Below are 17,552 nucleotides of genomic sequence, written 5' to 3'. Positions count from 1 at the left end.
TATTACTAGGGAAATGGACTTAGAAGCCCACACAGCAGCACTTCCACACAGCAAAAAAAAAATGGTGGAAACGTTACTAATGCAGAGGGCATAAATCTGCAGGTAGAAACATCAGTGTGAGAAAAGGCAAAAGACAAACAGCCTCTAAAGGATGAGTTTAATCTCAAACTCAACAACCCTCCGGTCTGCCAGCAAGATGACCCAAATTGGATCATTAAATTTCACTTCTGTATTCCTGCAGAGACTTGAGAAGGAGAATGGCCCCTCCATCTATTCGGTTTGTTTTTAGGAGACAAAATTAAATGATTGAATCGTAGATGAATTAAATGAAAGGAGAGGCATTATCTAAGTGTCAGAAGCGGCAAACGTGTTTGCAGAGCAAGTGGTGAGAATGTGTGTGTATTTTTTGAGGTAAACTCTAGCGATGCCCCGCTCATTCTCATTCTGTTCGTCCCTGCACCCCTCCACCACATCTTTATCTTTGTCAGCGGGAGACAAGATGGCCCACCGCCAGGCCTTAATGGACTTTTGGAAAGCAAAGAAAATAATACATCACAGGTCGAGAAAGGAGAGGCGGAAAAGGGGTAGTGGTCCTAAATATTTCTTTCTTGCCAGCTCATAGAGAATGACCTCAGCTATTCATAGAAATACTACTTGAGACTCTTCCAGACTCGCATGCACATAAAAACCCATAAGCCATTTGTCACCACCTAGAAAACGTGAGTATTCTTGTATCAGTGGTTATGAAAAAAATGACAGTAATGTCATGGCTTGAATCGCAAATGACTCTGAGAAACCTTTTCCCCCTGTATCATATTGTGAATGTTGGTGTGTTACGCACCTTATTGCTTTTTTCTGTCATTGTAAGTACCGGTCGGATCTCATTTTTTCAATTCTATGACTTGAGTTACCTGCACAACACGCTTATGCACTTCATGATTTAGAGTTGTTTAATTCAGTTTTTATGAGATCAGATACCTCAAACAGGAGTTATTCCTTCACAATCTCCAGAGCTCTGTTCCAATGATGTTTGATGGCATGCTGCTAAGCTAAAAATCTAGCCTAGTAAGAATGAAATTATTGCACATATAACTTCTTGTAATGCATTACATGGAGGATGCACATTGCTTTATGTAATTTGGCTTTAAATTATAGAAATTAATAGGAATTTGAATAAAAATTAAGCTTATTTAAATATATATATATATATATATATATATATATATATATATATAGTATTCAAATATTATTTGTTTACCTAAATGAGAACAAGCTTATGATGAGGCATTCTACATAACAGTTCTACAAGAATGTTACATTATACAGTATCTAAAGGTTTTCTTTTAGTTGAAAATGTGTAAAAAAAAATAATAATTACAAATGTTAAGCTGCAGTACAACAGGAAAAATAAAGCAGACAGTGTCAATTACAGTATAGAACCTACATACTGTACACTTGAGTAGGCCTGTTTATAATGTTAATGTTGAGTAAAAACAATAATATCCACATGCTCGGGTGAAAGTTGGCTCCTCAATAAGAATGCTTTGACACAGATGTTCTAGAGACACAAAGATAACGGTGTGCAAAGCAAAGTTTCTTACAGCGCTATGTGTTTTCTGTTCTTAAAGCACTCACCCTAAAGGAAATTTAAAGGAAGCACACGTCTCAAGATCATTTAGCTATAAGATAAGCTCTCTTCTCGACTCACTCGGGCTGCAGATGTGCATACCTGCAGTGACGAACAGCTGTCTTTCCTCACTTGACTGCTGTTTGGACTTCATGTGATTTCTCATTGTGGGGGTGATATTATCAAAAGTAATTCCATTTTGTAAGATCCTTTAATAAGATTGTTTTGATCAAAGTAATTCCAAACTTTGCGAGGCAGATGACGACATTCTGTGATCAAATACAATCAACTTGTTAACACGCTCCACAGAGCCATCCTGACTTTTAGTTTGCGTGCTTAGGATTTATCATGGCCTCCCATCCATTTACAGCCAGCAAAGCAAAACGTAGTAAAATTTGAATCATGTTTTTTTTTTTTTTTTTTTTTTTAAATAATAATTACAGATTGAATATTTAAATATTTGACTATTTGTGCACACCCCTAGTTTGAAAGTGACTTCTGTGTGAGCTGTTCTTTATGCATCACTGTACACACCAATGTCAAAATACAATGGAGCTTCTTTTTGCACAAATTGTGACATTTGGCTAATGTGATCACACCTTAAACTTAATGACATGCTAACAGCCTTCGCATTTGGAGTGTGTCTGTAATGCTTTAAAACACTGCCTATGGAGGAAGTTCCCTGTGTTTTGGAGCCAGAATGTGTGACCTTAAATTATTCTGAAGTCGGAAGAAAGTGTGCTGTCAGTTGCGAGAGGACAGGCTTGCTGGAGCTCTATATGTTTGTCATCTCAGCATGAGTAGAAAGCACAAAATGTCACATCACAGGTGCTCCTGATGTATAGGACAGGGGCTTCATGAAGTGTGCATGTCGCAACTGTGAGGAGGACCAGAGATGGCACGCTGCAGATGACAGCCACATGAGCGATGGGGAGCACTCTGAATATACAGCAGGGTGTGTGATCATGGACGCGTGCAAAGACGTGCATGTGTGCACTCATATCTGTGAGTGCTATAATATGTCAGAATGTCTGTGCTAGGGTCCTTTGACAGCTTTTTCGCGCATCTTTGCAGTGATTTAGTGAAGCGTGTATTTTCCTGCTCTGTGGACAAGATGCATCCACTGATCCATGTCATCACAAATAGACTAAGAGAATTTTAAGAAGAGTAGGAGGACCGTTACTTTCTTGATTAGGATGGTAACCTTTCAGCAACAAAAAATGACCTGTGGCAAGGAAAGCTCAGGTGTGTGGCATGGTGGAGGGCGACCCGACTTAAAACCTAGCTTGATCTCACTCACTTCCTGCTCCCTCTTGTCTTTGACTGGTTTTTGCAAGGAGTTAAAGCAATAATATGACCAAAAATGTAAATTATGTCATGTACTCACCCTCATGTATTTCCAAAAATATATATATATATATATATATATATATATATATTTTTTTTTTTATGAAGAGAAGAGAATAGTTGTTGCAGAGAGGTTAGATAACTTTCTTTAAGATCCATCTCTACATTTTCTGAGGCTAAGCTTGCAGTCTCATGGCTGTCTTAGTTACTTTATATTTTGCCCTTTGTGTGGGAAGCTCAAAAGGATATGCACAGACCTTCTTTTCTTTTCTTTTGAATGCTATTTCTGACTCTGATGTATTAGAGTAAATGATCAAAAGCACAGTTCAGTTTATACATAGCCTCGAATTCAATGTTAAATTAACCATTACCGTATATTTTAGTTCTGTATGAAAACATTCAAGCAGTGTTTAAAGAAGGCAGAAAATTGAAAGCCGTGGGACTTTCACAAACTATCAGTCTGTCTACTTTTTAGTGCTTTTTCTTTTTTTTCTACAGTTACATTGTTGCCCCTGCAGGTGATGACAATTGACTGTCCTAATGAAGGAGTCATTGAATCATACACTCGTATAATTTGTTCAGAGCACACTGATTCATTCAGTCGATGGTTTATTTAAGTGTGTCTTTGTTTGGAATTACTTTTGTTGGCAGAGCAGTATTTGGCAGTATTTTATCTAAAATGTAAATTGCTCAATATAGACTAGCCATTTTGCCCAACCTTCCCAGAATGTAAACAGCTTTATGCAAACGACCTTCTTGTCAGTGCTCTGTTGACACAAATGTGAGTAAAGAGAAATGAATTGATGTTGATGAGAAATGAAAGTGAATATTGGAAGATTTTTATTGCTTCCATTGTCATTAACCGTGTAAAACAGTCTCCCTTATACACTTCCTGTCAGCCACTGAGCAATGTTTGAGTAATTTGAGAGTTGATGGAAAGAGTTTTGGTTAGTACTTTATTATCTCAGATGTCTTTAGTTTGCATTTCCAGAGATATTTTGCCATTACAGTTTAAACAAAACTAATGTCACACAGATAACACTTGGAGACTTTTGTGTATGAACTGGTTTCCTCTTATTGTCACCACGTATCAAACAAGCTCAAATTAAGTCATTTGATCCACAGCTAGTCGACACTAACCGAACAGACAGACTAGTGTCAAAACTGATCGATTAGTCAATACAGTCAGGAAAGGAAGGCAGAGTGAAACCAATGTTAAATGGAACGGGAGTTGGGTGACATTGATGAGATTTGGCACACAATACTGGTCGGATTCAACGTGGGTGACTCCTGTCAACGAACCAGCTCTCCTACCAGCCCTGGCTAAAAATAGGCCTTCATGCATCTTTTTATTATTATTATTATTATTATTATCATCATTTTTTCCAAAGGAGATCAGTTTTCTATGAGAGTCAATGCTTTTCTTTTAAGAAATGAAAATACAACATGAGAATAACAGTTTTTTTTCTTTGGTTCACCACTCCCACAAAATGTCAGAGGCATAATTCATCTATTTTAGCAATCAATAGCCTACTCGTCATATACTCTCTCAAATGTTCACTCCCTGCTGAGCACGCTGCTGTTTGCCATTTTCATGTTTGAGCATTATGGGAAATTGACAAGTATATGACTGCAAAATGTTACAGCTGTGACTTTGACATTATGAGGTTTTTTTTACGTTAAGGAAAAATATGGGAAGCTGTTACACTGAAAGCTGCTTCCTACATTCTGGAATGATCAAATATGTAATAATTTTAATTGTAAAGGGATAGTTTATTAAAAAAATAATAAAAACTGTTATTTATCCTTGTGTTATTTATATAGTTTTTGTCAACAAAAAGGTTCTTCAGAATATCTTATTTTATGTCCTACAAATATAAAATAACCTAATACAGATTGGAAATTACATGAAGGTGAATAAATGATGCTGGAAGTTTAGTTTTGGGTGAACTATCTCTTTAAGAAATAATAAGGGGCATCAGGTGATCTTACAAGCTGGGTTTGGTTTGCAAAGCAAGATCAATTCAACCTACAGAGACTGTCTTTAAAGCCAGAATATTTAAAAATATCCCCATTATTCTTCAAATTATATTTGTAATACTGCAAAACAACAGATTGAAAAAGATGAGTGAAAAAATAAAGATTCATGCCATATCCCATTAGCAACAGTATTTCAGTTCTAGCTCAGTGAGCTGTCCTGGACTGTTTCTCAAACATCTGTGCCTAATTATTCCTCTCTCCCTTATAGATCCTGTCTTTGGGAAGGTACGTCCTTTTGCATATGGTCTGTGATGGACTATTAATTGCTTTTCCTTCATTTTCTGTAGGATAGAGAGTACTAATGACAGCTCAAAGCCAATTAGAGAGGAGAGGAAAAGTGGGAAAGGAAGTTGTCACATATTGATGTCTCTCCATGTTGTCTCCATCGAGTGCCCATTTGCGCACAGTCCACATGGGTGCAAGCTTCCAGTGTACCCTTTGTAAGAGCATGTGAAGAGCGTTGGTCAGCTGTCATTTCAAAAACTGCTAATTAATGAAACTCATCAATTCTCTCTGTATATAAAATTAATTTGACTGGTTCTCTACTGCATTCAGATTTGGACATTTATTTTGTCTTATTGGCACAGTTCCCTTTTGAATAAAAAACCTTGTTTTGTTTTGTATCACTTCATGATACATACTGTAGAAATATATAGAAGAGAGAGATAAAATGATAGATTGTATGTATTAATTATAGGGATGCAACGATACTATTTTTCAGAACCAGTCCAATTACAAAAAATTCTGAGTATCGGTCGATACTGATCCGACACTAGCACAGTTTTTGTTGTTGTTGTTTTAATCAGTATAGCATTTCTATACTTCTGTGTGTTGGCCTGATCGTGATTTGTGTGTGTTATCTTCATTGTAAAGAAAAATAGCAAATGAAAAAAATATATAATCATTATCTATGACAAAAATCCCATTAGGTTGGCAGATAAATCAACGGTTAAATAAAGATCTAACAAACACCCGGTAGGAAAGTAAAATGATTCAGAAACAACACTAAACTCCAGCAAGAAAAACTCATTTCATGCAAAACCACTGATATTTATCTACAGATCAATTATAATAATAGGAAAATGTAATCCTTTTGGAGAGACTTTTATCGTATTGATTGTCATAACCGAACGAGACAAGGTGCGATGGAGGATGACAGAGAGCCGCAGCGGAGAGAAGAGTCTACATGAACTTGACTTAAATAATCATCTCTAGCTCAAATTAAACTATGGAACTGCTTCAGAGCATTTGGGATATAATGCACAGAAACTTTATGGTGCTTTATAATGCCTTTCATGGGGATTAACATTTACATTTGAATTAAATAACTGTAACACAGAATAGTATTTGCACAATATTAGATTTGGATCGGTCTTGTCTGACCGATACGGCAGAAAATGGCAAAATCGGAACCAATACCGATACTGAGCTTCGGATTGGTGTATCCCTAATTAATTATATGAATATTATGTATTCAATATGCAAAATCAGATTCAACATTCTTCTTTAAATGATAACAATTTTTTTTTTTTTTTTTTTTTTTTTTTTTTGTGAACTGTCTTTTTAAGCAGCAGATTGGTTGAAGTAGACCTGCAAAATGACTGCAAACCACTTAGCATCTCTAAAGGAAGGCAAAGTATAATTTAAAGTATAAATTACATTTTTTATCCTCATGATTTTTTCTTGTGATAGGGGCTCAGCTCTGTTAAAGTCTGAATTGATGAATTTTGCCTGCTTTTTTTCATAAGCAATATCATTTAAAGCAAGTAGCAATTATACAAACATTTTTATTTTAGATCTGTTTGAAAATGCATGCCTTTTTTGGTAAAGGCTGTAATCATGGGTTAAAAATAATCTGAAAGTACATGGATCTTTTGAACATAAATTGATGTAATGAAAAAGTGCTTTGGATAGAAAAGAAAGAGAGCCCACTTTATCGCTGCTGAACAATTCTCGAAACAGTATGAAGCCGACCTTAATGGAGGTCAGACTGTTCTGTATAAAGTCTTGCGGCTGGCAAGATGGCCTCTGGGACCTTGAGCCCTGGCCTTTTGAAGAAGTCTCAGCAGGAAAGCTGAGGACAAAGCTGATTGGCTCTCAGTAATGTTGTCCTGGGAGATGATCACTCAGCAGGAATGTCCTCCTTCATCAAATGAAGCAGGCCTCTCTCCACACTTCCTCAGGTTCTCTAGAGCACGGTGTCTGAAGCTTCTTGTGCTTTTGAGCTTTCTGAGTTAGAACCTGAGAAAGGGGTTTTAAACTAAGAACTAAGATGGAGAATAAATATGTTTTTCTCCTTCTTTTAGAATAAATAAAATATAAAAATTGTTCTCTTAATGTTTTGAATAGGAACATGACCATTTATATTTCATCTTGAGCTCACAAGTCCAACATATTCTCCCTGCAACTCAAAACCAGTTAGATGAATGGTACAAATGAAAGAGTATGTTTTCATCCATGTTGTGAATTTAATGATGAATATTGTAACAACAACAAAAAGTTGTGAATAAGGCACCATTTCCATGCAAAATGCTTAGGAAAACAAGATCATAACTTCCAGGGAAATTTGTTTAAATATATATATATATAGCTGATCATGTAATTTTTTTGACATGCATCTAGGAATTTCAGTAAATCCATCAACTTTCCATCGTTGTTTATGCACATGTTGTCTTACTGCATAGAAACGTTTTTATGCACATATTGTATCCACATCTTGGTTTTTCTAAGTAGTATTTTAATGTGATCTGTTCATATAAAAAATACATGTATGTGGCTGGAAACTCACTTGGAAAATAACTGAAATAACCCTACTGCACTTACACCTTAATTAACAAATGTGGGCGAAAGAAATAAAACTATGCTGCATTTTAGGAAATATGTATCATGCCTTAGATAATGGTGGAGCAATATCTATATATCCTTTATCATTCCCTGTTACTGCTGTTCTGGGGAAGATATTATATTTCTCTGAGCTGTTCTTTTCAAATTAAATATGTGTCAGCAATAAATGTGTAACAGTATTAGTGTGTACATGATTCACCTTGGATAGCTTCGAATGAACTAGGTTTTTTAAAAAAAAAAAAAAAAGAAAGAAAAAACAACCTCTGTACCTCATCAAAATATGCAGCTGTGTCCTTTTGGAAGTTATTGATTTCATAAAAGCTTTGATTCATTCCATACTATAGGGTTTACATCTCACCAAACATCAGAGGAGTCCTGCTGTTTTTATACAGTGTTGTCATTTTCCCAAGCCATTGAAACCATGAGAGCATTGTGAGAACCACATTTCCAGTACAGTCGCATCCAATGTGTTCCTTTTACTTTAACTCAGTGCCCTGTTGTTTGGAGGAAACGTTGAATATGTATGGATGACTATGAAATATGTAATGAGGGCATGTGCTTTGTACTGATTAGGATGCACTGAGCATTGTTTGTTTTAGAGAAAATGACCTGAAATAATTGGCTTGGCACAATTAAAAGCACAACCCCTTTAAGTGCTAGGGCTGCAGTGTTGCAGGACTCCTAGACATGCTTTACTTTCCTGTCTTTAACCCTCTGGAGTCTAAGGGTATTTTTGGGGCCTTGAGAAGTTTTGTCATGCCCTGACATTTGTGCTTTTTTCAGTTTCACGTTATGTGAAAACTAGTACAAATAAATAAAAAGAGACTTACTCATGTTTATGATCTCTGCTGAATAAAGCGTTTCGTTCTTTTTTCTGAGGAAATCCATTTCTCAAATCCTCAACCACATCACATCTTTTTGGGGTGAATTATGTCTTATTCCTCTCATCGCGAAACAAACAGTAAAATAAAATAAAAACTTGAAGAATAGTCTGGCTGCTTTTTCTTCTGTGTGGGCGTTTTCAAGCCGCGCGCTTCAGTTTGAATCTGAATAGCGCGTTCAGCGCGGGGGCGTGGTCACATTAGATATAATGAGCGGAGATATGAAAAACAGACATTGCGTTGTTTTCATATGGATTACTTTATCTCAGAATATCTGTTTTCGGCAGCACTTGTTTAGTTTTAAAGTAGACATGTCAAGCTTTCTATAGATATCTCTCTCATGTCTCTTCGTTGAATATTCACGGAGTTACAGTTCATTTTAATGAAATGTTTGTACATGACGATCAGCGGAGACAAAGACTGTAGACAGCGCACCTTGTTTGTTATCTTTATTTTATAAGTGCACAAAGGTTTTTTTGGTATTATGTCTGTATCCAAAAAAAACTAGACCCTTTACAGATTCGATAGATGTATTGCTCTTATCTGTACGATTAAAACTGAGAGTGTAATTTAAGTTCTTTTCAGGGTTATCAGGTGAAAATGACTCAAAACGCATATATGCGTTAATCGACTCGAAAGGGGTTTAATGTGATTTGTGTCAAGAAGTTTTTTATCTTTCTCTCACCTTTTGTGACACGTGCCCATTATAATGCAGTTGTGGCAATTTTACCAACTGCAATTATGCCACAGGCAATTTTTCCTCTGCTGTCTGAGTTCAATTGAATTAGAATCAATAGAAAAGGCCTCCGGTATAACAGAACAATCTTCATTCAGCTTCTAAATGTAATGTTCTGACATTGTCTGTCTGTGTCTGTGAAAAAGCATAAAAGAAAAATGCACACACTTACAGAGATGTAGCATACAGAGTACACACATTTTCAATAATTATTATTCATTTTTATTTATTTATTATTGACATAAGAATCTATCAACATCTTCATGATCATTCAGTAAGATATTTAATCGATTTTTTAATCATTATTTTCATTTAATTAAATATACAATATCAACCAATACTAATAAATAAATAAATAAATATTAATTATTATTAATTAATTATTAAAAATGATCTACCAATAGTTCGTATAGTACTTATATATCATGGATCATTAAAAAAATGTGATTTAAGATCCAGCCAGTATTGACATAATCATCTGTTAAAATCTACGTTTATTCTGTAAGATATTTAAATTATTTTTTAAATGAATATTTTTATGGTTTTAAATTCAATAGTATTTTCTTCAGGGGAATTTATGCATCACATTATAAGTGTTTTTATAAAATAAATGTTAGATGGTGGCAAATTGGGGAAATTATTTTACAGTTAAATATCCAATATCAACTGAAACCAAAAATAATATATGTATATCTCTAATATTGGCCAATAGGTGATAAAGTACTGATATTTCATGCATTAAAAAGATTACAGCATGGCTCATGAATATTAATTAGGTGATGTGTCATACAGCCAGTTTTGATTTCCTAAAAAGCAGGTAAATGGGTGCTAGCCATATCAGTAAATGTTTATTTTTTTTGTTGTTGTTTGTTTGTTTTTTGTTTTTTTGTTTTTTTTGCGAGCATCATACATTTCTTAATATGTACACATTATTATTAATATGAATATTACTGAAAATTTGTAATAGGTACCCAAGCAAATTGAACATTTTAGAAGGGATTCCGAATGATGGGGAAAGTTATTGGTTGAAGCCTGCAGTGCAGCTTCATATCTGTAAGCAGTGAAGCTGCATCTGCATTCGTTGCTGTGAAATGACTGCTGCTCTTATCAAAATAAGCTCTCAGTGTTTTCTGAAGCCAGGAGCCACTCAAAGCCCATTTCAGTGCTTTAGCAGACTGACCTGTGGTTACACGCTATGTCTGGTAAGCCGTTCAGAGTAAATAAGATGTTTACTCATTTAATAGTGATTTTCCCTGAAGACAGTCTCTCTGATCTAGCTCTGTCCTGTTGCAGACTGTTTTGAAATGCCTGAAAATTTCAGGAGCAGGCTATTAAAATGATTCTGCCTAAAAAGTCAGACATGTCTACCACCAAAATAATCACGTGCATATTTTACATGGACAGTTTACCTCATCTGAGAATGAGGTAGCTAGGAAACATATCCTTGGATGTTGAACTGCAGATTGACTTGAGCTGAAAAAAGAAGAAAGCTCTCTGGTTTTCATTAAAAGCACATTGATTTTTTTTTATGCAAGGCTTTTGTAACCTTGAAATGTTCTCTCAGAGGAAAGAGGCCATCTTTCACTTGACTTGTTCAAGGATACCTTTGTGAATAAACATAGGACTTTTTTAGAATTAAATTCTTTCATAGGGCTTAAGATGAAAGTCTCTAGCTGTTGAAATTTTCATTTTTCACTCAAAGAGGAAATATTGCAATTATTTAGAGATCTATATTGTAGATAGGGTCATTTCTGCTAACCTTGTTTTGGTAGAAGTCAGATTGAGAAACAGACAAAGTCTGAAGATGTAAAACGTCCTTGTGCATCACTTCTCATCCATAATTAAGAAACGATTAATGGTAGAAGAATAGCAAGAGCCTTATGGGATGTCATTTAATTCAAGCGTGATTGTTTTTCAGCAGTGCAGGTTTATGTGGACTTGCCACTTTTGCTAATACGTCCGGCACCTGGTCGCATTATTTATGGACAGTTTGTTCCCACCTGATTTGGTTTTTTAATTCGTCCTCAGGTGCCTCTCTGTTTTACTTTGAGCGTGATTTCAATCGCTTCTCTCATAACTCTCCTGTGCTTTTGTGTCTTTTTTTATCACCCTCTTAGGTGAAGTACGGCCGTTTTGCATTTGTGTGGGATGCAGCTGTGCTGGAGTATGTGGCCATTAATGATGAGGACTGCTCGCTCTACACCGTGAGCAACAATGTGGCTGACAGGGGCTACGGCATCGCGATGCAGCATGGCAGTCCCTACAGGGACATCTTCTCTCAGAGGTACTGTATGATGAGACTTTTATTATACACATATAGCCAGTCGTCTCTGGGGCCCTGCTGTTATACAAGAAGTGATTTTCCAAAGGAATTTTCCATTTAAAGTCTGAGTTTGTGATTTAAAATCAATTTCTCAAATATGGGAGGATGGGAATGGATGTAACACGGGCTGAATTGTAACAGTCATTTTGACTGCTTAGAAAGTAGGTGCAGGGATGAAATCACTATTATACATGAGTCATACTCTTAGAAGTTGAAAGTAAAAAAAAAAATAAAGTACATTACAAAAAAAAAATAATAATAATAGTGATTTGAAATAAAACACTTAAAAAAATATGTAATGTAAGGAAAAATCTAGAAATATCATGTCTGAGCTGACATGAGTTAGTAGTATTTATTTTTCTTTCTTTCTTTCTGTACTTCTATTGGACCTACAAAGACAAAAAGTAAAAAATAAAATGTACGCCAACATGTTTTATATTTGTTCATTAATATTATTCAACTAGTTTGTTGGTTTATAAATAAACTTTTTATTTAAGAATTCATTTTTAATTTAATTTCTTTTTTTACCTTTATGATCTAAAATGTTTCAAATGAAATGGGGTGGATTTGGGGGAAAGGTGCCGTATTTTCAGTACATTTTAATTTTTTATATAAATATAAATATATTAAAGTAAATTTGTTTAAAATAAATGCATATGCAAGACATAAAATTATGTTTGAAGTCCGTCTTTTCTGTTAGTGTTAAAATCCACCCAATTTATATTTATTTACAAATATTGAGATAAATTGCACATAAAAACTTTTTTTGCAGATGTCCATGTAAAATGTGTTACAGCTATCCATGGTCTCCCCTGCCAAAATTAATTCATGATAGGTCTTGCATCTGTGCTTTAAAAAACACTTCCCTGTTGGGCCTCACAATTTATTTTGATGTCTTTTTGTCTATGTGCTGAGCAGTGTGTTGCCTGAAATCCATTAAAGCTTATTAACGTAAACAGGCTATTGATTGACATGCACGTTTAATTTTACACCGTCATTATTGTGACGGCCATCTTGGACAGCCATCAACTTTAAAATTAAAACAACAATTTAAAATGTTTTCCTGTGGTTTCTGAAACAATGGAAAGGAAATTGCACAGCAGAATTATATGAGAGTGTTTTGTAAAAGGCTTTCAAATTTAGCCAGTCAGTTGAGCTCAATTCTTTAAGTGTTTGCCATGTTAAATCGCTCACTCTAAGTGAAATCGCTTTATTGAAATACCAGTATAATGATAAAATGAGAAAAATATGATAGCATGGAGTGATGGTCCCATTGTTGGTTTAAGAGTCGATACATGCTCTGCGTTTACTCGTCACCAGGAGTCTAAAGAAAGAACATGCTAGTGCAAAAACTTAACACAGCTGCCATAGTGCATGAGTAAAATAGCCCATGAAGGCAAGAGAAAGAGAGGAAAACTTGACTAAACACTTGAATTATAATAAGGTATCAAAAGGAATATGACTAGAAACTGTACTGTAGTGAAAGTGCATCATAATCACTTACATTGTCCTCTAGGTAAAATTGTTCTCTGTAAAATTATGTCGATTTTAAAGAGCTTTTAACATTCCAAACCACAGATCATAATCTTCATAAGTTGTTTGCATGGGACTAAATGCATGCGTTTTAGTCAGGATACTGCACAGAAGCATCTGAAATCTCATAACAACTATGACAACCTGTCAAACTATCTGTATGTGAGTAATCTGTGTATAAATTACTTATAATACTCTAAACATTTACATTGAAGTAAGAAAAAAATTGTATATATCATGCGATCTGCATGAATATCCCCCTGAATCACGTTTTTACATATACTATATATATAATCCTATATATATGTAAACCATCCTTATGTGCCAGAAACAAGAGTGGGGGTAAAATTGCAAAATTGCCCCAGTCATTCTATAATGGTTAATTAATTATTTTCAAAAATATATCAATATATTTAACAGAACATTTTTACAGTGCCAATTTTTTCCAATATAATGCAGATTTAAAATTTCAATGCTATCTCACGGCCAATTCGTACATATTTTACGAGGTGCCTTATTCGTACGAATTTGTACAACCTCACTCGTACGATTTTATACGATTTGTCTAAACCCCAGTGACGGTTAGGGTTAGGGGCGGGGTTAGGTGTAGGTCATTTGTACAAATTCATACGAATTGTGAAACTCGTAAAATACGTATGCTTTGGCAATAATCGTTTGAATTTGAACGAGTATGGTCGTATGAATTTGCACGAATAAGCCACCTTGTGAAAAATGTACGAATTGCCGTGAGATCGGGTTGAAAAATTCATATGGCATTTCAGACAATGTATTTTTGAGCAGTGTATTTTTTGCTTAGGGATGAAAAGGAAAAGGGAGAAGAGGGAGAAGTGTGCTAGAAGTAGTAACACTTTTAGTTTAGCATTTATGTTTTGTTTATTGTTTCTTCTTGCATATTTCTATTTGTAAATATTGTTGAAACACATTTCTGACCTTGTTCAGATATTTTTAAGTAATTTTTTTTGCTGGTATTTTGAGAAGCAGCTTTTGAGAGTAATGTTTTGCCATTTGATAAATGATGTCTTTGTTTTCCCCTTCTTGAAAATCGCCAGCCACAACCGGTCTGTGTGCAACTGTGCATACATTGTTCTCAAATGTGTTTTTGTGTTTAAATGTATTGATGTAGTCTGCTACCAATCCAAAAATATCAGGGGGTTTATTGTTTATTGAGGACAAGTGGTTTACAATCTGGCATGTATGGGTAATTGCAAAATCATTATTTCTTAGGTTGAGTTCTAAATTACACATTATTGGTCGTGAGAGAAAGAGAGATAAAGGATGTGAAATAAAGTGGTATTTTGGGGAAAAGAAGGGGGTATTTGGGGCGTTTTGAATGTAGGCTTAGGGTTTTGAGTAAGGAGAGTGCTCTCTTTCCGGTTGTATTTGATATGTCAAATGTAAAGATTTTGATTTAGACTGTTTTGTTTTGGACCCATTCACAAGCACCTAGTAACTTCCTAGCAACCACCATATAGCATTGACATAGCAATATGCTTAAGACCACTTAGAATATTTTAGGAATAACATAACTGCATGGCAACCATACCCAACATCTTGCTGTCATTGCAGTACATTTTGTGCAGGCAACCACCACTCATATGTCCTTCATAAGGTGTAAAAAAAAAAATCTAGTTGCATCTTGTTGTTTTGATCAGCAGGGTTATTAGAGGAGTGAAGACCAATTACCCTATTAAAAATGGCACACTCTAGAATGATCACTACTTATACCTGACATTTGCAGCCCACAGTGCCAGTCAGTTTCCAGGACAGATGTGAGCTTGCTCATACTCCTCAGGGCAGATACCCATGTCTGCCTAGTTATGGCCACATGTCGCCTGTTTACACAAAGTCAGTCCCTTGGCAAATGGTGCTGGGAACACATGACATTTTGGACTCATTGTCCAGCTGATAGAAATCATTAGAACAGAGCTGCATTACAATTCTGCCATTGAAAGTGCTGAGCTTAGTAAATAAATATAATATTAACACTGTAGATTTCTACCACTTAAGCCGTTCAAAATGAAGAGAGCCAGGAGAATTGAACACATCCCATATCCCATACTATTACACATTTAATTATCGTAATTATCGACTCATTAAAGGGAATTTTCTCTAAGCTTAAAGGAATATTCTTTGTTCAGTACCAGTTAAGCTTAATTGACAACTTTTGTAGCATAATGTTGATTACCGCAAAAATAATTTCAACTCCCCTCGTTAAAAAAATAAATAAATAAATAAAAAGGTTACGGCAAAGTACTTGCAATAGAAGTAAATGAAGCCAATGTTTGAAAGATTTAAAAGAAGAAATGTGAAATATATAAAAGCACTTACATAATTTTTTTGTTGTTGCAAGTTGTGTATTATTTGAGATGTAAAAACGAAGGGCGAGTTTAAATTTTTTTCTATCACTTTCGGCAAATCATAATTTTTACAGTTGTTTAGAATTTAGGCATTATAATGTTATGTTATCATGGGAACTAAATTGGACATAACTTTACAAAGAAAAGGTTAGCAAGGGATTTGTTTCACACTAAAATATTGTATTGTTTTTGTCTTGTGGCTATACTGTTGAAACAGTAAATATTTTGACATTTACAGATTTACATATTGGCCCGTTCACTTCCATTATAAGTGCATTAATATAATCTAGATTTTTTTTTTTTTTTTTTTTTTTTTTTTACAGAAAATAAGGTACAAGTGGAAACTAACTGTTGTGGTAATCGGCATTATAACACAAATGATTTTAGGGGTGTAACAGTACACATATTCGTACCGAAAAATGTTCAATATGTCTTTTGTTTTGCTACGCGTGTTTACACAACGGATATTGTAGCCTATTAACCAATTTTAATCACCAATAATCACGATAAGCACTGTGTTTTGTTACTTTCAATAAGAAACAAAGTCTCATCTTTCAAATCTGTCCATTTTATCAGGAAATTTGATGCTATTTTATGTAGCGCGACTGATTGCTGTAGTGCTTCAGTTCAAGTGGCAGCGCAGTGCCGAGGTAACACTATCACTTCTTCCACTTTACTACTAGTTACAGCCCAAAATAAACATAAATGATGAAAGATCTCATGTTTGCAAACGATGTCTTACTGTAGCATTTAATTTACCTCAGGCAAGTCATTCAGTATCCACAGCTTGTTAATTCTCTAGATAAATGAATAGAGGAGCATTTTATTAAATATATGTACTATATTAGCTTATATTTCATCATATTTTACTTAACCTGTTGGTGATGTCTTGATTATTTAATGTATGCTTAAATAAATCTGTCATCAGAAAAAGTTATGGCAGCCACTGTGTAAATGGTTATATTTACAAACACTTAACACTTTAGAATAGAGAACACATATTCACTATTAACTATGAGTTTTCTCTCAGGAAATAGTAAGGTAGTTTTTAAGTTTAGGTATGATGCATTGGGTTAAGGGGGGGGGGGGGGGGTGAAATGCTATTTCATGCATACTGAGATTTTTACACTGTTAAAGAGTTGGATTCCCATGCTAAACATGGACAAAGTTTCAAAAATTAAGTTGTATGTTTGAAGGAGTATTTCTGTTCCAAAAATACTCCTTCCGGTTTGTCACAAGTTTTGGAAAGTTTTTTTCGAGTATGGCTCTGTGTGACGTTAGATGGAGCAGAATTTCCTTATATGGGTCCTAAGGGCACGTCTGCCGGAAGAGCGCGCGCTCCTGTATAGGAGAGCACTGAGAGGCTGAGCACAGACATTCACTGATCAGAGCGAGAGCGTCACGAAATGTCACAAAAGGAGTGTGTTTTTGGTTGCCAGGGCAAGACAACCCTGCACAGATTACCAAAGAAAAAACAGCATTAAGGGATCAGTGGATGGAGTTAATTTTTACAGAGCATCAACAGAGTTGTGCAAGTGTTTGTGTTTGTTCCTTGCATTTCGAAGATGCTTGTTTTACAAACAAGGCCCAGTTTGACGACGGATTTGCGTATCGTTTATTTCTTAAGGATGATGCAAGCCCAACGAAAAAGGGTCACGATCGTGTGTTGGAACCGCAGGCAGTGAGTAAAACTGCTTCAAATATCTCTGCCTCCTTGTTAGTGCATTAGAGACCTGGGTTCGAGCCCCGCTCGGAGCGAGTCGTTGCTGCTGCTGCTCTCGTTCAGTTTCAGCCTCTGGATCTGATTCTGGATCATAAATAAACGGCTGAATCTGACTGTAAG

General features: G+C 35.2%; 1 protein-coding gene across 2 annotated transcripts in view; it reads left to right on the top strand.

The window, feature by feature from the left end:
* Positions 1-17,552, top strand: part of LOC113096327 (glutamate receptor ionotropic, delta-2-like) — a 148,844-nt gene that overhangs the window by 114,935 nt on the left and 16,357 nt on the right. For both annotated transcript variants that reach the window (XM_026261680.1, XM_026261681.1), the window contains exon 12: positions 11,593-11,759. In XM_026261680.1, the coding sequence (XP_026117465.1) occupies positions 11,593-11,759 (167 nt within the window). The remainder of the gene's footprint in view (positions 1-11,592; positions 11,760-17,552) is intronic.

The sequence above is a fragment of the Carassius auratus genome, unplaced genomic scaffold (genome assembly GCF_003368295.1).
Source record: "Carassius auratus strain Wakin unplaced genomic scaffold, ASM336829v1 scaf_tig00215912, whole genome shotgun sequence".
In the NCBI taxonomy this organism is placed as follows: Eukaryota; Metazoa; Chordata; class Actinopteri; order Cypriniformes; family Cyprinidae; genus Carassius; species Carassius auratus.
Note: the sequence above shows the minus strand (reverse complement) of the source record. Positions and strands in the feature narration are given on the sequence as shown.